Genomic DNA, 19,077 nt, shown 5'->3' with positions numbered 1-19,077 from the left:
CTCTGAGTTAGGTAAAAATGGTGTAAATAGAGTGATTCCAATGGGCCAGATTTATGCCTGGGGTAACTCCATTGCAGAGTTATTCTGGATTTCAACTGGTGTACCTGACATCAGAATCTAGCCCCATTCTTGTACCTTTGCACTTGTATGCTACCCCTGCTGTATTAGCAAGTTGGAATCCTAATACTGGAGCTCTGATGAGAGGATCCCAATATGCCAGACTGCAAATCCTGGTATTATTGCACTTGTGTGTAAGTGTCACTGAACTCAGAGGCTGGGAATGTAAATCTTGCTACTAGTGTGCTGGTATGTAACCCTGAGGGCCAGATGTTGATCTCAGTTACACCAGTGTAAATCTGCTAAATTTGAAGCTCCTCCAAATTTATACTAGTATAAATGAAAACAGACTCTGGTCCCGAATATGGAAACTAATATGTAGAACCTATTGCACTGTGAATGTGAAGTCTGATATTCATACCTTTGAGTGTGAATCCTAATGCACTCTGAATGTGTATCCTGATTAAGGCTGCCACCCCCCTCCCCTGGAGCACCAGCGGTGGTCTCGGCTGCACACTGATACTCCTGCCCCAGGACAGCCATGGCCCCCCCAGAACCTCATCTCCAAACTACCCAAGATTTAGTCCAGGATATATAGTACATAATCCAAAATGTCACTGGCCTATGGATCTGCATTCCCTAACCAGACTTCTTTGCACCTTGGAACATAAGAATAGCCATATTGGGTCAGACCAAAAGTCCATCTAACCCAGTAGCCTGTCTTCCAACAAAAACAACGAGGAGTCCTTGTGGCATCTTATTGATGAAGTGGGTTTTAGCCCACGAAAGCTTATGCCCAAATAAATGTGTTAGTCTCTAAGGTGCCACAAGGACTGTTGTTTTTGCTGATACAAACTAACATGGCTACCACTCTGAAACCTGTCTTCCAAAAGTGGCCAATGCCAGGTGCCCCAGAGGGAATGAGGCAAGGTGTCTGTTTCACTAGAGGGTGTAGGGAGAAAGATGTCATGCCCTGGGCTCTGGAGAGGGGATGTACATTGGGAGGGATGTAGACATGCTTGGCTTCCTACAGGAAGTTTAAACCCCAATGGGGAGGTGTCTCCGTAAGGGAATGGAGGCCCAGGCAAGTGGGGGGCTCTGGGTATGTCCCTCGGGGGCAGGGGGGTCCAGGATTGGGGACTGAATGTGTCCAGGAGATCTCGGTCTGTAGAGGATGTAGCCCCTGGGGGCGGGGGAATCCCAGGCTGGCGATGTAGTGAAATCCTGGGCTGTAGAGAAGGTATCCCCTGGGGCTAGGAGATCCCAGGCTCTGGGAGGCGGGAGTCCCCGGGGATCCCAGGCTCTGTGTAGCTGCGCACCGTGCGAGGCGGGGCGGGCTCGGGGGCTGGCGCAGGGCGTGGGGGAGGCGGGGCGGAGGCTGCCGGAGCCCCCGGGATCTGCTTGCTGAGCTCCGGCCCCTGCACTCGGCATCGCAGCTGCCACAAACCGGCTGAAAGTTAAGTTCGGTCCCAGCCGCTGCAGGGAGAAGAGCCTGGGGCAGCCCCAGCGCGGCCAGGGCAGAGCGAGAGAGCGGGTCCCGGGGAGCAGCCCCCCTCCAGCGGCGCAGCTGAGCGAGGAGCCGGGCACTGGGGGCGCCAAAGTCTGCTGGGACAGGGGGGCTCGGCTGAGCCTCGGATTTAAAGACTAAAGGGCAGCGAGAGCCGGTGGGCCCCGGGGGCAGGTGCGTCTCCTCCTGGTCTCCTGACATTGCAGCGGCCGCCCCCAGCCGGGCTCCCTGTGCCCGGGAACAGGACTCACCTGCTGCCTGCGGAGTCAGGGTTGGGAGCTGCAGCCTGACAGGGAGCCACCAGATGCCGGTAGGAGGCGGCTGGGCTGAGCAGGGGCGAGCGAGGGTTGGGATGGGGCTTGCCAGTGCTCCTGTTATGCTGGCCGGAGGGTGTCACAGACATGGGCAGACCCGGGGGCTCTGGGCTGAGCCACCCCCAACCTCCTGACGCTTTCCTGGTGCCTTAATCCCCCTTCGCCCCGGGGAGGGGCAGGCTGGCTGGCTGGCCGTCAGCCCGCGTCCGGGGGCTCTGGCCGGCCCCTTCCCCTTCTCCGGCCCAGCCTCTTGGTGCCGAGCCCCAGGCACTGGGGCGGGCTGTAAATCCGAGGAGCAGTCCCAGGGCCGGGTGCCGCTGAGGGGTGGGAGCGGGAACTCCGCCCGGCCGTCTGTCGGGCTGGGGGCACCGGGCAGGAGCGGGATCAGCAGAGGGAAAGGGGCAGGCAGCTGTTTCTGGGCCAAAAGCAGGTTGGATGGGGTTGGCGGGGGGAAGCGGCCCCTCTCCCTGAGGCGGCAATGGTGGAGCCTTGCGCCGTTCCCCTCCTGGAACAAAGCTGGAGCTGCTGCTGGTGTGGGGGCAGGAAACCTCCCCCCGGCCCTGCCTGCTCCCTTAGCTTTGTTGTGTCCTCTCCAGCTCGCCGCCAACCCCTGCAGCAGGCAGGTGAGGGGCAGGGCTTCCCGGGCCCCGCGCTGCTGGCGGGAGGAGCTGCCCCTCGGGTGTGCTGCTGGGGAGTTTGATTTGTGGGTCGGGGTCTCTCGCTGAGGAGCGCGCTGCTCAGACCTGGCCCCGCGTCCCCAGCCTAGTTTGCCGTGGCCCAGACGCCCTGGGTGGGCGCGAAACTTTCTGTCACTTTGTGCTCTCCGAACTGGCGTCTGAACGTTGTGTTGGGAGCTGCGGGGTAACGGGAGCCTGGCGCGGCCCTGGAAAGGGCCTCCTCTGGTCTGAGCCCTCCCCGACTGGGTCTCTCGACTTGCGATTGCTCAGGGCATCTTCGAAAACTGGACACCAGGAGCAGGAAGGTGTCTGGCATTCTGGGAGGCCTGAATCTCCAGTGGGTGGTGTTGCTGTACAGTTAAATCTTGGGGGAAAGGTACCAAACTGAGAGTCCTGGAGACTAAGGTCCTTTCTCCACAGCCGGGCGCTAGCAGTACTGCCTTTCTCCCACCTTGTCTGTCAGTGTGCCCCTGTCCTGGTCAGAGAATTCCGATTCTGTGACTAATTCAATCATTGGCTCTCTGCTGGGACAGAAACATCATATATAGTGGCTCAGTATATTTGTCTACCGGCACCTGGACTAAGGCTGCTGACTGATTTTACTATGTTATAGCTTTCAGTTATGACAAAGGAGGTGGATTTGAATTGGTGACCTAGAGGTGGAAAGGCTGTATATGCCATTACTTATCCTGCTGAGCAAGCCCATCCTCCTGTCAATGTCTGTTGGGCAGACTAAGTCTGCCTTGTGCCTATGTCATGATTTATGGATGCAAGCATATAAACCCTGAAGTTGTGCTTTTGGGGGGCTTTTTGTTTGGGGTTGGGTTGTTGTTGGGTTTTTGTTTTTTGTCTTCCTCTGCAGCATGGGACACAGATCACTTGGTGGTTTGAACTAGAGTAAATGGTGGATTCTCTGTAACTTAATGTCTTTAAATCAGGATCTGAGAACTTCAGTAACTCAACCAGAGGTTATGCGCCTATTGCAGGAGTAGGTGGGTGAGGTTCTGTTGCCTTCAATGTGCAGGATGTCTGACTAGATGGTCACAATGGTCCCTTCTGACCTTAAAGTTTATGAGTCTGCATGGAAACACACACAAACTCCTGAATTAGAGGAAATTGGCACCTGTGCACCCCCTCACTCTCCGCATAGAATCATAGGACTGGAAGGGACTTCAAGAGGTCATCTAGTTCGGTCCCCTGCACTCATGGCAGGACTAAGTATTATTTAGACCAGCCCTGACAGATGTTTGTCTAACTTGCTCTTAAAAATCTCCAATGATGGAGATTCCACAACCTCCCTAGGCAATTTATTCCAGTGCTTAACCACCCTGATAATTACGAAGTTTTTTCTAATGTCCAACCTAAACCTCCCTTGCTGCAATTTAAGCCCATTGGTTCTTGTCCTATCCTCAGAGGTTAAGAAGAACAATTTTTCTCCCTCCTCCTTGTAAAAACCTTTTATGTACTTGAAAACTGTTATCATGTCCCCTCTCAGTCTTCTCTTTTCCAGACTGAACAAACCCAATTTTTTCAATCTTTCCTCATAGGTCATGTTTTCTAGACCTTTAATCATTTTTGTTGCTCTTCTCTGGACTTTCTCCAATTTGTCCACATCTTTCCTGAAATGTGGCTCCCAGAACTGGACCCAATACTCCAGTTGAGGCCTAATCAGCACAGAGTAGAGCAGAAGAATTACATAAGAACATAAGAATGGCCATACTGGGTCAAACCAAAGGTCCATCCAGCCCAGTATCCTGTCTACCGACAGTGGCTAATGCCAGGTGCCCCAGAGGGAGTGAACCTAACAGGTAATGATCAAGTGATCTCGCTCCTGCCATCCATCTCCACCCTCTGACAAACAGAGGCTAGGGCCACCATTCCTTACCCATCCTGACTAATAGCCATTAATGGACTTAACCTCCATGAATTTATCCAGTTCTCTTTTAAACCCTGTTATAGTCCTAGCCTTCACAACCTCCTCAGGCAGGGAGTTCCACAGGTTGAGTGAAGAAGAACTTCCTCTTATTTGTTTTAAACCTGCTACCCATTCATTTCATTTGGTGGCCCCTAGTTACTTCTCGTGTCTTCCTTACAACACTTCCTTACAACCCCCTGCTAATACATCCCAGAATGATGTACATCCATGCACACACCCTTTTTGTATATACATTAGAATACAAACATACATATGTCTGTTCTTGCACACACATCAACATGATGACATCATCATGCATCAGTGTTCTCTTTCTCTCCTGCACCAGCTTCACAAGTGCACCAACACACGCTTTCTACAAACACCATTGTACCGACAGCTTATGTGCCTGCGTGCACCAACATAGTCCCATCTCTTTCATGTATGCCAACACACATGCTCCCAAAACTATGCCCATTAGAACTCTGAATCTCTTGTGCATAAATATGTGTAATAGCTTTCATATGCCTGAGTACCAACACCCGTGTTTAGTCTTATCCTGACATTGTACAAGAACACTAATTCTCTTGTGCAATGTCACATGTATATTTGCACAAAATCTCTTACTCCAAACTTGATTGAATGTGTACACAACACACTTGTTCCCCCACCTCTGCATAGAATTTGTGGGTGTGCACATGCACATACTTTTACACATGTACACCTCACTCCTTTCTCACATGCACACTAGCACTGGCATACATATGCGTGTGCCCACACACTCTTCTTCTCTCCTAGGCATGCAAGTGTGGATGCTCACAACTGCACCAACGCACACATTCTCATGTGAACCAATTCTTTCTGTGTCACACAGAGCAACACTGCACGTACCAGTGTTCATGCTCCCACCTGCTCCAATTCTTCCTCTCTTGCTCTCTCAAAGAACTCTTATATATGCCCGTCAACATGTTCCTTGCATGTGCCAACACACTTATGCTTACCGGTATAATCTATCTCCCCCCATCCAATATATACATGGGTACATATGTTTTCTAACATATGCACTTGTGCACACATATACACTCTTTTGTGCTAGGACATACTCTTTTACACACATTGATCTCTCTCCCCCCCTCCAGTTTCATATGAGCCTTGGTGAATAAATAATCTCAGGCATGCACATGTGCAGGTACACACAAACTCTCTTTGCACGTCTGTATAGGCATCCCCTTACTCTACCCAGTATGCATGGACACTGGCAGTACCCTGTTCTTCAGTTTACATTTATAGACTTTCTCATCCATGTGCACAAACACTCTTGCTCTTACACTCTCTTCCTCATGCATGCACTTATTTATGCACACTGGCCATGCACTGGCCATCTGAAATGGCTGTCATATTGTCATAGCACTTTTTGCTTGCTGGCACATGTCCATCCTCTATCACATACACAAGTTTTGTTTTAAAAGGGGGAGAGAAACAAAGTGCATGTCCTTTAGAAAAAAGAAAATAAACACACAGGCCTGACTAAGTTTACAAAGTTCTGGAGGGGTTAATAAAGTAGAAGGTGATGGAGGAAAAGAGAGGTTCTTTTTTACACTACTGTCCTAGTCATCATCTTATATGAAGTAAGGTGGCATTTCTTTATATACCAAGCGTTGTCAATATATGGAATAAATTACTAAGTGTGGCAGAAACTAGTGTATGTTACAATTTATTTTTCTTCTTTTAAAGAAATTAGACAAGTATACAGAAGGAAAACCATTGTGAGGTCCAACTGCCAATTCAGAGTGTGAGGCAGAATTGGATAGGCAAGCTGGCCTCTCTCCATCTGTGGATTTCCTGTGCTCCCAGTCTCCATCTCACATGTGTGTTTTTATGCCCAGGAGTGTCAGCGAGGGATTCCTTCCTGTTGGAAAGTAGTTTCCTCCTAGCTCACTTTGTAGCTGTAATATTAGCACCCTCTTCTCTTTAAACATGCCCTGAATTCACCTTCTTTCTAAGATAAATATCATATGCGGTACTTAAAACTACAGTGTCTTCACGTTATTAATCCCCGCCTCAGTATTGACGTTGAAAGGATTTTACAGTCTAGTTCACTTCATTACTGCCAACTTCAAATATTTGAAAAATCTTAAATCAAGCCCCCCAAAATGTGTGATTGCCGTAAAAATCATGTGCTTCTTTTAAATTGGGGTTCTTTTTATTTCCCTTCCGGGTTTTTGTGGTTTTTTTTGAGATTTTGGAGTGTGCAAAGAATATTTTCAAGGTTTTTTTCCTGAAACTGCAAGGTCTAAAAACTTACCTTTTACATGAAAGCTGAGATTCTCATGTAATTACTTGTCTACAGGAGCTGAGGTTCTTAGTAAAATGCCAAATATTGTGAGATGTCCAAAACTTCACAAGAGTTAGCAATTCTGTTACTCTTCACCTTTAATGCTCTTTGCATTTCACTCTGTATCAGAAGGCTGGTAAGTTTCACAGTCTGTACAGTTCTTCTGCACTACTGTGATGCTGTTGGATTTGCAGAAATGCAGGGGAGCAAATCATCAGAAATAGCCTGTTTATTGAAATCAATATAAACATATTTCTATTAATTAGGATTTTTTCTATTTTTTTAAAGCAAAACTTAAGCGTAAGTTGAGTGACAGTGTCACTTAAACCATTTCAGAATAACTTGGGAACACACAACAAGCACTTCAGTAATCCTTTTAAAATCAGGATTCAAATAGCCAAAACTTTCAAGGCAGAACAATTTGTACTAACTGCAGCTCATATTTTTATTGAGAAGGGACATAAACTTGTTGATAAAAGGGATTCAGACTTTGCTGAAAAATTGGAGAAGGTGCGAAGAGACACAAAAATGGTTTGTGGGCTGGAGAAAGTACTTTACAGTGAGAGACTTAAGGAGTTCAGTCTGTTTAGCTTATCAAACAGAAGATAAAGGGATGACTTGACTATGATGTATATGTACCTTCGTGGGGGGAAAATCGCAGGTACTATATTGCTATTTAATTTATCAGAGAAAGGCATAACAAGAAACTATGGCTGGAAATTAAACACAGACATTCAGATTAGATTTAAGACACAAATTTTTAATGGTGAGGATGATTAACCATTGGAACAAACTACCAAGGGGGAAATGGTGGATTCTCCATTTCTTAAAATCTTCAGATCAAGACTGGATGCCTTTCTGAAGATATGCTTTAGCCAAACACAAGTTATTGGTCTCTACAGGAGTAACTGGATGAAATTCTATGGCCTGTATGCTACAGGAAATTAGACTAGATGATCTGATGGCCCCTTCTGACATCCCAATCTAGAAAACTTATATGAACTTTTCTGTGTATAATGAGGTGGAGTGATGGGGCAGCCGGAAGCAGATTGTCATTATTTAGCACAGCAGTTTCACATTTCACAGAGTAGCTATATAAATCTTATATTTATAAAATACCTTTCATCCCAAAGTGCTTTCCAAGATGAAACTAATACATGCTACAAGCTATATATACATAGGGCTCACTTAATTTATCCTTGGAAGTGCAGCCACCTCTACAGTAAAACATGGTAGGTTTTTAACAGTCTAAACCACATTTAAATAACATTGACTATTTAAGGACAGGAATTGAAAAATACCATATCTGGTTGAAGCTATAGGGGAATTTAGATGAGGAGAATCTAATTATTTAGTTGGAATTTGGCTGGAACAAGAAGAATTTAAACCCTTACAAAAAGTATCACAAATAGCCAAGCCTCTAGTTTTACATCTCATCTGAAAGATGGCACCCACTGCAATGCAGGGCCTTAACTCCAGGTTGTGGTATCAGGTCTGAATTAAGCAGTAGAGGGGAAAGCACTGCCTACTGAATTGTCAGCATCACCTCCTGCATCTCCTAGGATGGTTTTCTTTAGAGGTCTTTCATCTGAGTACAATCCTACTTTGTCATAGGCATCTTGCTCTCAGCATTGCAGCTATGTTCAGACTGCAACTTCACACGGACACACCCCTGAAAAGCCTTTCCATTTAATATGAAAAACACGTGGAGGGGCTGGGAATGCCTAGAATAATGGGGAAGAAGGGCTCAGATTGTCAGTCTGTGCCATAACTTCATATTCGGTGATGCTCTAGGCTGTAGATTCTTACCCTTCAGTGGTTTTGCTGTGGGTGCTCCTCTTGGTACCCAGCAAAAGCAGATGGCTAGGTCTGTGTGAATCCCATCTCTTCTACTGTGTATGTTTACCTGTCTAAATATAACTCCTCAGCCAGTCTCATGCATCCCAGACTGACCTGTTCTCTTGTGGTTGAGCTGTGGGTCTGGCTCTTGCTGCAGTATTTCCTGGCTGCTTTGGGCTCATGGTTTGCAGCTCAGTCCCTCTCTCAAACAGATATAAGTTAGACACTCATTCTCTCTAGGACTTTGGGAAGCCAATTCTCCCTGTTCCTAGGTTTTATTTTTAAACCTGGAGGTTCAATGAGAAGCCTAACAGTTCTAAGGAGTGGAGGGTCCCTATTCCTACCCCACCCCCCTCCCATTGCTCACTCCTTCTCTGAATATATACAATATAGTGGGCTTCAGGAAACTTCCTTTCTGCCAGTTACAATCCACACAGTTTATGCTGCAACTCTGATCGTTCCCAGAGATCAGGCATGCTGAGGCAATTCTTAAAGGGACAGTGTCTCTCTTTAAACCTCTGTCAGAATCTCAGAGATGAGGTTGGCAGATATTTTCCACTTTATGCCTTTTCTATTTCTATTTTGTTTAGAGTTTGATTCCTTTGAGTTTGCTGTAGTTTTTAATTTACTTGGGAAAACATTTATATACACCTCAACCTTTGAAGAGCGGAGAAGAGAGGAGTGAAGTGGGGAAGGGAAGGACATAGTTCTCTGCTGGGTTGAATTAATTTGTTTTAAAATCCTATTCCAGAGACTAGCCCTGACAGTCCAACCCTGCAGCCCTTACATATCTAAAGAAAGACTGAAAGATGAAATCATTAGTGCCTTGCACACCCATGCAAGAGACTCTTGATTGATTTAGTCTACCACATGAAAGAAACGGTTTGATTCCTGGCACGGTAGACTAGAACTCCTTGAGCTAACCCAATGGCCTTGTGGTTAGTGCTGTTGTATTTGGAGTAGAGGTAATTAAGGTTGACGTTTCCAAAAGGGACTGTTGATTTTTGGGTGGTTCTAATTTTGAGTTGTCTGTCTTAAGGCACTTTAAAAGGGCCTGATTTTCAGAGGTGAGGGGTCAACACTTTCTGAAAATCAGGTCCCTGTAAGTTATCCAAAATTGGTTCCCCAAAATTATTAGTCACTTTTGAAAATTTTAGCTGAAGAGTCTAAAGCAGTGGTTTTCAACTTGTAGTCTGCTGACTATGTCTAAGGGGTCCATGAAAGGTTGTCATGACCATAGAACAGTGGTTTTCAACCTGTGGTCCGCGGACCTCCATTCAAAATTTTTTTAGGAGTCTTCAAAGGAAAAAAGATTGAAAACTACTGGTCTAAAGGAGAATCAGAAAAACTGTTTGTCATTGAGAGAGATTAATTCAACTACACACAAGCAAGAATGCTGAAGTGATTTCTAATGAGGAGAGACTAGTTCAGACCAAAACTCTCAGAACTCTTGACTACATGACCCTCCTGCAAGGATATTCAATTAGAACAAACTGTCAGATCAGTAAGCAGATCAGTAATCTGTGTCCAGACACTGTTGCATACAACCTTTAAAGGTGACCTAAAAAAGAAATAAAATGTGTTTCTCTCTGATGTATAAAAAGAGCTGCTTGCTTTTTACCTTAAATCTAGAAGTGTCAAGACTTTCTTGGGTTTGTTGGAGGCTTTTTAGTCTAAGATGTTTATTGCAAGTTGTTACATCTTAACTGAAGGGCTGAAAGATTGAATATTTAATAAAGTAATTGTTTTCCCAAGTGTTCTTTAGTTGTTGGGGTTATGTAGGCATTAACAAAAGCAAACAGAAACCAGTGTTTTTAAACAGTCTGACTATAATTCTCTTTCTTTGTCAATTGTTCAACTTTTAGTATTAATTTCTTATGTGTTATGTCACAGTTTCACTAGTTCATAACCATAGCATCTCCAAGACAGACAAGATCTGACTTTTAAAGAAAAAAACAAGAGGATTTTCTTAGTTGGTCACAAAAGCTTTCAGACCTTCTTCATACATAATAGAATAGTGAAAGGACACAAACCCAAATTTGTCTTACTTGGAAGTTTGCTTTTAAAAGTAGTTTAATTATTTCATGGGTGTTATATATACTACACTTCTAATTTTCTGAAATCTTGTTTTACACTCAACATAGAAAGTGGATACAATTAACAAATAAAATTAAATTACATAGTATTTTTCTTTTACAAATTTAGCCAATCTAGCTGACCCACCCATTCATTCTAATCTTGCAGGATCTGGGCTTGGTACAATGTCATGGTTTTATTCAGTTACTATGCTGATATTTTCATTTTTGTGTCTTTTTTTGGAAAGATTTGGAATGTCCCAACGATACTATCACTTCAGACTCTACACAGCCTTGGGTTCTAAGAACTTAAGTAAAGTTTTATGGTCAGCTATCAGGTTTAGTACATTCTACCATACAGGTGTTCATGGCATTTCATTATTCTGTACACTGCACCTTAAGGGCTATTAGTTGAGCATAAATACCAGTTCTTGTCAGGGCGTAGGATGTGTATACAATAGACTTCTCCCTGTCATTGTGTAATCCGAGTGAGATCACAGTTCCCACTCCAACGAGGAGGTCTCACAAACCAGCATTACAGGAAAAAAGTGGTTCTTATACCTGTGCACCTGTGTCACATTCTTTTTGCCATTTCTATTAACATTCCCCATTTTTACCTTTTAACAATTCGGTTAGATGTTTTAACAGTTTAGAGGAGTATAAGGTGACTTCAGCAATCACGTATTAATGCCAGGAAAGCTTGCAACTGGATAACTTTATTAAGTGCCGGTGCTACCTGTATAGGTTCCATTTTTTCTTTAACTGGATGGATTCCTTCAGTATCAACTCTGTGTCCTAAGAAAACTGCACTGTCCTGAAAAAAAGAGTCACTTGCTTGTCTTTAGTGAGCTTCAGAATATTTTTGCACTACTGCTTCCAAATTATGTAAATACATTTCTGTGGTTCTTCATAACTAGAGTAGCATTCAGAGAGCATACTAACCACTTGCACTTTCTGGTCCATAATAAAAGCTCTGGTACATTAACTTGGCCCGAAGGGAACGTGTTAGACTAAGGCCTTGCCTTGACCAGAAAAATGATGATGAAGTTTAGGTCAGGCTTAGACAACATGAACTATCTAAACCCCACTTAAACGCAACCACTTGTCCTAGTGTAGATGCAGGGTAACACCTTCAGATAAGTTTTAGCAGGTTGAGTTAAGGCCTAGACTTGACTAAAGACGTTCTCCTAGTGCAGATTCAGGGTAACATCTTTAGCCAAGTCTAGGCCTTAACTCAACCTGCTAAAACTTATCTGAAGGTGTTACCCTGCATCTACACTAGCACAAGTGGTTGAGTTTAGGTGAGGTTTACAGAGATTTAGGGTTTCCAACCCTCCCAGTTTTGCCAGGAGTCTCCTGGAATCAGGCTCTATCTCCCCGAGGCCACTGACGCCAAACCAGAAGACTTTAGGCCGCTAAAAGTCCAACGGTGGGGGGGGGCTAAGGCAGGCTCCCTGCCTGCCCTGACCCCCTGGCACTCCTGGAAGTGGCCAGCACATCCCCCTGACCCCTGGGAGGAGAGGGAGTATCCATGCGCTGCCCGTGCCCCAAGCACCGACTCCGCAGCTCCCATTGGCTGGCAACTACGGCCAATGGGAGCTGCGGCAGCAGTGCCTGCAGGTGCAGGCAGCACGTGGAGCCCCGTCCCCCCCAGGGGCCACAGGAACATGCTGGCCACGTCCAGGAGCAGCACGCGGAGGGGGCGATGCATGGAGCCCCCTGGCCCCGCTTACCTCGGGCGGCTCCCAATTGGCAGTGCAGCAGGGCTAAGGCAGGCTGCCCTGGCAGCTCACATTGGCCGCAGTTCCCTGCAGGACCTGGGAGCTCCAGAGTCAGTGCTCAGGGTGCTGGCAATGCGTGGAGACCCCTGCCCCCCAGGGATGTGCCGACTGCTTCTAGCACAGAACCTGGGCAGCCAGGGAGCCTGCCTTAGCCCCGCTGCGTCGCCAACTGGGAGCTGCCCAAGGTAAGCACCATCCGGCAAGAGCCCACACTCCTCACCCCCTCCCACACCCCAACCCTCTGCCCCAGCCCTAAGCCCCCTCCTGTACCCAAACTCCCTCCCAGAGCCCGTACCTCCTCCCACACACCCCATCCCCTGCCCCAGGCCTGAGCCCCCTCCCGGAGCCTGCACGCAACATCCCCTCCCACACCCCTGAGGCCCCCCCCCCCCCAACACCCAAACTCCCTCCCAAAGCATGCACCCCAACCCCCTGTCCCAGCCCGGAGTCCCTTCCCACACTCCAAATCTCTTGGCCCCAGCCCAGAGAAAGTGAATGAGGGTGGGGAAGAGGGAGGGAGGGAGGGGTGGGTGGAGTGAGCAGGGCGGGGCCTCAAAGAAGGGGCAGGGCCTTGGGGAAGGGAGGGGGGCAAGGGTGTTTGGGTTTGTGTGATTAGACAGTTGGGAACCCTACAGAGATTCTATTTTCTGACCAGGTCTACGAAAGTGTATTCCCACTGCTTCTTCTGGCTGACTATTCCAATGTTTTGTGTGTGATGACTTGTAATTCATTGCAAATTGAATTCTTGGTTGTGTCCACATGATTGGTTTGGAGAGGCTGAGAAAAGTTAATGTTTCTTACTCTGTGTTGCGCTTTCAAACGAATATCCAGAATTCTTACCTAAAATAAATTTTCCTTCTAAACTGTGGTTGTTAATTCACTATGCAGCTTCCTGGTGCATACTCCATATACAAATTAGATCTCTGCTATTCTTCCAATGTAGTTAGACATCTCATGTGGAAGCTGGGTGTTTTAAACCTATGATCTGAGACAATCTTTTGCTTGGCTGTTGTCCAAACAGGCACTCTTGAAAACTACCATACATCTTCTAGCTAAGAAGACACATACACAAAAATAACCAAAAAACAAAACAAAACCAAAACACCTTTGGTCCCACTACTGCCAGGAACTTTTTCTGCCAGGCCCTGTACCATTTGTTTCTAAAAATTCTTTCGGGTTCTCCCCAGAATTGCTAACACTCTGTTCTGAAGCTGCATCAAAGCACAATCCAGACCAACCTCTGAAACAAGTAATTTCTTTCTTTGTTTTGCATTGCTTTGTTCTCGCTCCTCTTCTAAAATACAATTGGTCCAACTTTTTAATCACCAACCTATTGTGTTTGGAGTAAAGACAACTGAAAATTCAGAGGCCAGATTCACAAACAATTGTGTGATATCTATTCATCTACACCAAAAGGAGGCATGTTCTTGAAGGAGGAAAGACCAGTTTTCACAGAAATGTCCCCTATGTATTTCTCTGGCAAGACTATTACAAACATTACATCATTGGATCAGACCAGTAAAGCTAGGTGAATATCTCAAACATTTCCACTAATACTTTCTAGAATTAAAAAAATTGAATTCAGGTTGATTGTTTTTGTACAATTTTGTATGTGATCTCCATTAATGTTTTAGCAAATGAGTTTACTGGCAGGAACATTCATAGAAACAGTGGTGATGGAATTTGTATTTTGAAGTTATAAATGCAAATATTTGCATCAGAAACCTGATTCCAAGAGTTGCATTGCTCCATTTGAGGAACAGAAACCATACCTGTCAACTGTGTGTTCAATCAAAGCTAATTAAGTAGCTGAATTTCACATATCATGTACTGGCAACAAAATGTTCACAAATAATCTATATACCAGGAATTATTTGTAGGAATTCTCTGTCAAGTAATTTTGGATGGTAAAATTTGACAAAATTGTAAATTGCTGTTGAAAAATTGCAAATTATTCACTCAGCTCTACTGATCAGTGATCTTAAGGCAGGGCACTGTTACCTAGCAATTTCTAAGGCCTGGTTAACTCTTAGATTTGTCATGTACACCAGAAGTGCACTATTTTCCCATATGGAAGACCTGATTCATTTCCCACCACAGTCTGGTCTTTTGTTCTGGGGCCATGACAGCAGCCCACATGGTCAGGGTTCTGTGATTAGTAACAAATCCTGGTTCATCTGGGCACATTGGATCATTCCAGACCAACGTTCACTTCTCACCCCTGGCTGGCTCGGGAGTAGATTTGACGAGAGGTGGAAAAGTTTGTGTTCAGCCTTCATGGTATAAAAGAAGGTCACTGCAATCCAGGTCAGAAGGGAAGAGGAGGGAGACTAGGCTATCTCCATGGAAGACAGTCCCTCCCCCACAAAAATCCACTTTTATTGTCACAGGAAAGAATTGGTAAAGTTCTGTCTTTCTCAACAGTCCTTGTATAACCCATACCTGCTTGCAGTGGCACTCTGTCCCCTCTAGTGGTTCCTAGACATCTAGAGATTGATGAGTCTGCTACAGTCTTGGTTAAGAGGCAGGTGGCTTTTAGCTCATGCAGTAGAGATTCATATACTAAGCTTCAAAGGTTCAATCCCACTCGCCAACAACTGGGGTCTGTGGACGTTACACTTGCACTTGAGGTCTGATTGAGTTGCTAAAGCCCTTTGGCACAATGGCCATACTCATTTCCAAGCCCTGTCATAGCTTCTATTTGAGAACAATGAGTGACAAGAAAAACTACTCTGCATTTACACTAAAACCTCTCCATTCAATCACGCCCTGCCTAGTCCTGCCTTGAATTGAAGAGTTCCCCTCAATGGGGTGGAGGGTTCCCTTAAACTTCAGTGAGGTCACTCAAGTTAGTCAGAGTGGCAGGCTGGGGCCCTTAGTTTGGTGCCTTTGTTGAGTGGAGAGAGAGCGGCCTTGTTCACACAGCAACAGAGACAGGTCTTGAGCGTTCCACATGCCCCGACATCCAGATTCACTTCCAATAGATAATGGGTTATTTTCCAGATTGAACAATTTTAAACAAAAAGGGACTTTTTTTTCCCCCAATGTCTATTTTATTTTCAAATGACCAAGAAAAATTCTTGGTCATTTGAAAATAATGGTAAGGCTGTCAATCCAAAAATCTTAGGCTTTCTGAGTCCCATTGTACTGTAGGTAGGAGCGCTTTCCATAAAGACAGGGCTGCACCTTCCTATATACAGAGGAAAACTACAATCTAAAACAGAGATTCCTCCAAACTGGAAAGCCCCTCTTATATTGCCCTCTCCTCCCTGCCTTTAACGTGGTTTAAAGTATAAACTGTCACAATATAGGATTGCAGCTTCTTTATTCCTGCCCCGCCCCCCATCTTTACATTTGGGCTGATATGGAGAAAGGAAGAATGGCCCAGTAGTCAGAGAATTAGCCTGGGACTTGGGAACCCTGGGTTCGGTTCCCTGTGGAAACGTGAGCAAATCACTTAAGGACATTCAGTTCTCCATCTGTACAATGGGGATAATAGCACTTCCCCACCTCACCGGCATGTTATGGGATAAATACATTTAAAAGAGTGTGAGGTGTTCAAATATTATGGACACAGGGACATCTAAGTAACTTAATTGGGGACTTCTGATGCAGTCCCCTCTCCACCCACTCTTCCCTCAAATCTTACAGGACTGCTGTAGATATAGGGCACTGTGAGGGGCAGCGGTCCCCTCAAGACCCCACATCAGGTCCTTGTACTTTCTCTCCCCCCGGGGTCCCAGCTGACAACCAAGGGATTCTTGGAACAAACAGACAAAAAAGACAAGTCCTCTCCCCTCTTTCTTCCCTTATGGGAGAGGGGAGTCCATGGGAAATTGAAAAAAAGTAAGGGTTACCTGGAATTCAGGAACTATTCCTAGGTCAGCCCTTTGAACTTGGTCTATACAGGGTCCACTTCCAGCCCTTCCTCATGGGGCATGTTGATGTGAGGCTGGGTAGTGCAGCTTCAGGAGCATTGTTGGTGTCTCCCTCTTGGCAGGCCTGTCCCAACTGTCCAAGGCAGGGCAACCGCCTCCCTGTTCACCATCCCTTCCTGTGGCAGGTTTTCCCTTTTAAGCTCCCCCTCCAGGCACAGCAAGCCTTGCAGGTGTGCCTGGTTGGTGTTGAGCAGGCCCAGAGGAGTTCCTTAGTCCCTGCTCTGTCTTAGTGAGGGTGTGCCCCTTTACAGGAACAAATCTGCTATATAGATCAATTAAAACTGCTGCTTTCCAGGGTCTCCTCACAAGTCCTGGGTTCACTGGCTGACCTGAAGATGAATACTTCCTCGTGGTTCAAGTTCCTTGTTTTCTAAAACAAAACAAAACCAACTAACCAAACCAACAAAGAAAACCCCACCATACTGAACAGCAGAAGTAACAGACCTTTCTGCTAGATTCCTACCTTAGTTCTGCTCAACCATTTGTACCCCACGCTGCATTTTGGGAAGGGCGTACATCAAGCTAAATATATCTACCTTCTCCTTGAAATGCGGTGTGGGGCACAGTGTTGTTTGGTTGAGTTAATGTAGAACCTAAGGTGAGAAGCCAGCTTTAATTTTCAGCCTTGGGTTGGATTCACTGGTCAGTCGACTCACACAGGATTTTTAAGTTCAGATCAGCAGCTTGTCTTTGAAGAGGGACATAAAACCTACTTTTTAAATAAAAAAACAAACTAATTTTAGCTACAAAAATAAAATTGAGACAGCCATATTTTTCTTGCTTAACAACCAATAAGAACGAAGAGTTGTCTTTGGACAAGTCACCTTAGAAAAACAAAAGTTCATAGCTTAAACACATTGGCTCACTGGGTACAGAAGTTGGTACGATACTAAGTATAATTCTAAATAGAAAGAGCTGCAGTCATGACAACAAACTCTCCTGGAGTCCTTAGATTTGCTGTTGTATTCGGACACAGAAATGTGTATGTCTAAGAAATCCATAAAGACAGTCAATGAAGTGAAGTGGATTGTCAGCAAAAGATGTTTACAAATTTACACTTTTTAGGCCTGATTCTGATCTCTATTTCATCTCTTTTTTAGCTGAGTGACTCATGATTGACATTGTTGTGAGAAGAGCACCAAGCTCTGTGTTTGGCTGTCTTGTTGGCACACACAATATGTTTAAAACTCAAACTATCCCATATAGGGCTTTATTTTTATCCCAAGGTTCTGATGATGTGTAACCCAGAAGACTGAAACTTTCCTTTGTGTTTCCACAGTGCCTAGTACACTGGGGGCCTCTGGATACTACTGCAATACCAATAATAAACTGGAGAACTCCTCACTAAAACAATACAAACCTATAAAACTAGATTTCTCTAGAAGGTGTCAGTTGTTAGAGCTGGGGACTGGGAATCAGGACTCCTGGGTTCTATTCCAAGCTCTCTGACCTTGGACAAATCTGTATACTTCATTTTTCCCATATGTAAAGCCTGCCTCATAATGGCAATGCAAATGAATGTCTGTGAGGTGGTGCAGAAAGTGCAGAGTATTATCATTATTATCTAGCTGGGTGCTGTTTATACTTTCTATAACATAGTGTTGTTGAGAGGAGAGGCTGTGACATTTTTCTTCAGCCCTTATCACAGACTGTGGCTATCCTGTCTCTTTGGCCATCCTGTCCTGTCCTCTTTGCTGCTGCTAGGGAGGACAGCTAATAAATTAATAGTCTGTAGCAGACATTATTTTACAAACTGATCAGCTCTGTCTCTTGCATTTTCTGTTCTTTAGTTCTAAATAATAATGCTTAGCACTTTACATCTGGAAAGTGAAGTGAAAACTAATTCATCTTCACAACCCCTTTTAGTAGGTATTATCATTCATATTTTATAGATGGGGAAACCAAATCATAGAAAAGTTAAGTGACTTGCTCAAGGTCATATGCTGAAGCCTGGTCTACACTTAAAAATTAGATCATCCTAGCTACATCTCAGGGCTCTGAAAAATTTTGCGCCCAATGCAATATTGTAAGATCAACCTAACCCATAGTGTAGATTTGGCTAGGCAGATGGAAGAATTCTAGTGTTTCTTGGAGAAGTGGATTTACTACATTGAAAGACAAACCCTTTCCTTTGCTGTGGGAAGTGTCTACACTATAGTGCTGCAGTGCAGAGGTGGCATATGGAGGGGCATGCGGGATCATGTGCCCCTCCCCCCATTGTTCGGTCATATAGTGTGGCCAGGTTCCCTCCCTGTGGGACATCTGAGCCTGCAAACTGTGCCCAGCAGGGAGAGGCAGAAGGAACAGCTGGGAGCTGCAGGGAGGGGCCACTACTTTCTGGGAGTGGTTTTTTGTGATTTGAGCTGTGCTGGGGTTGTGCGCCCCCCCCACACACACTATCAGCAGGTACAGGTCATCTCAGCTGCAGTGGCAGAGCTGCGGTGGCATAGCTAAGACACTGTAGTGCCCATAGTGTAGACATACCCAGAGTCACTGGCAGAGGCGTACCTGGCTCCTCTGATTCCAGCAGTGAAAACTGAAATTAGCGGACTCAGTCAACACCTCTGGAACAATGGACATCTTATGTACAATCCCACAGCACCGAGTAATAGTGCTATAGTTAAGTATTAACTTTGGCAACA

At 45.3% G+C, this 19,077-nt stretch overlaps 1 protein-coding gene across 2 annotated transcripts in view; it reads left to right on the top strand.

The window, feature by feature from the left end:
- The first annotated feature begins 1,463 nt into the window (after window positions 1–1,463).
- The window catches only part of WNT5B (Wnt family member 5B), a 97,230-nt gene continuing 79,616 nt past the window's right edge, over window positions 1,464–19,077 (top strand). Inside the window, exon 1 of one of the 2 annotated variants that reach the window (XM_043540270.1) lies at window positions 1,464–1,874. In XM_043540270.1, coding sequence (XP_043396205.1) covers window positions 1,869–1,874 — 6 coding nt within the window. In that variant the 5' untranslated portion in view covers window positions 1,464–1,868. The remainder of the gene's footprint in view (window positions 1,875–19,077) is intronic. The other variant, XM_027832939.3, reaches the window with a different exon arrangement.

Source organism: Chelonia mydas, chromosome 1 (genome assembly GCF_015237465.2).
Source record: "Chelonia mydas isolate rCheMyd1 chromosome 1, rCheMyd1.pri.v2, whole genome shotgun sequence".
NCBI lineage: Eukaryota > Metazoa > Chordata > Testudines > Cheloniidae > Chelonia > Chelonia mydas.
Note: the sequence above shows the minus strand (reverse complement) of the source record. Positions and strands in the feature narration are given on the sequence as shown.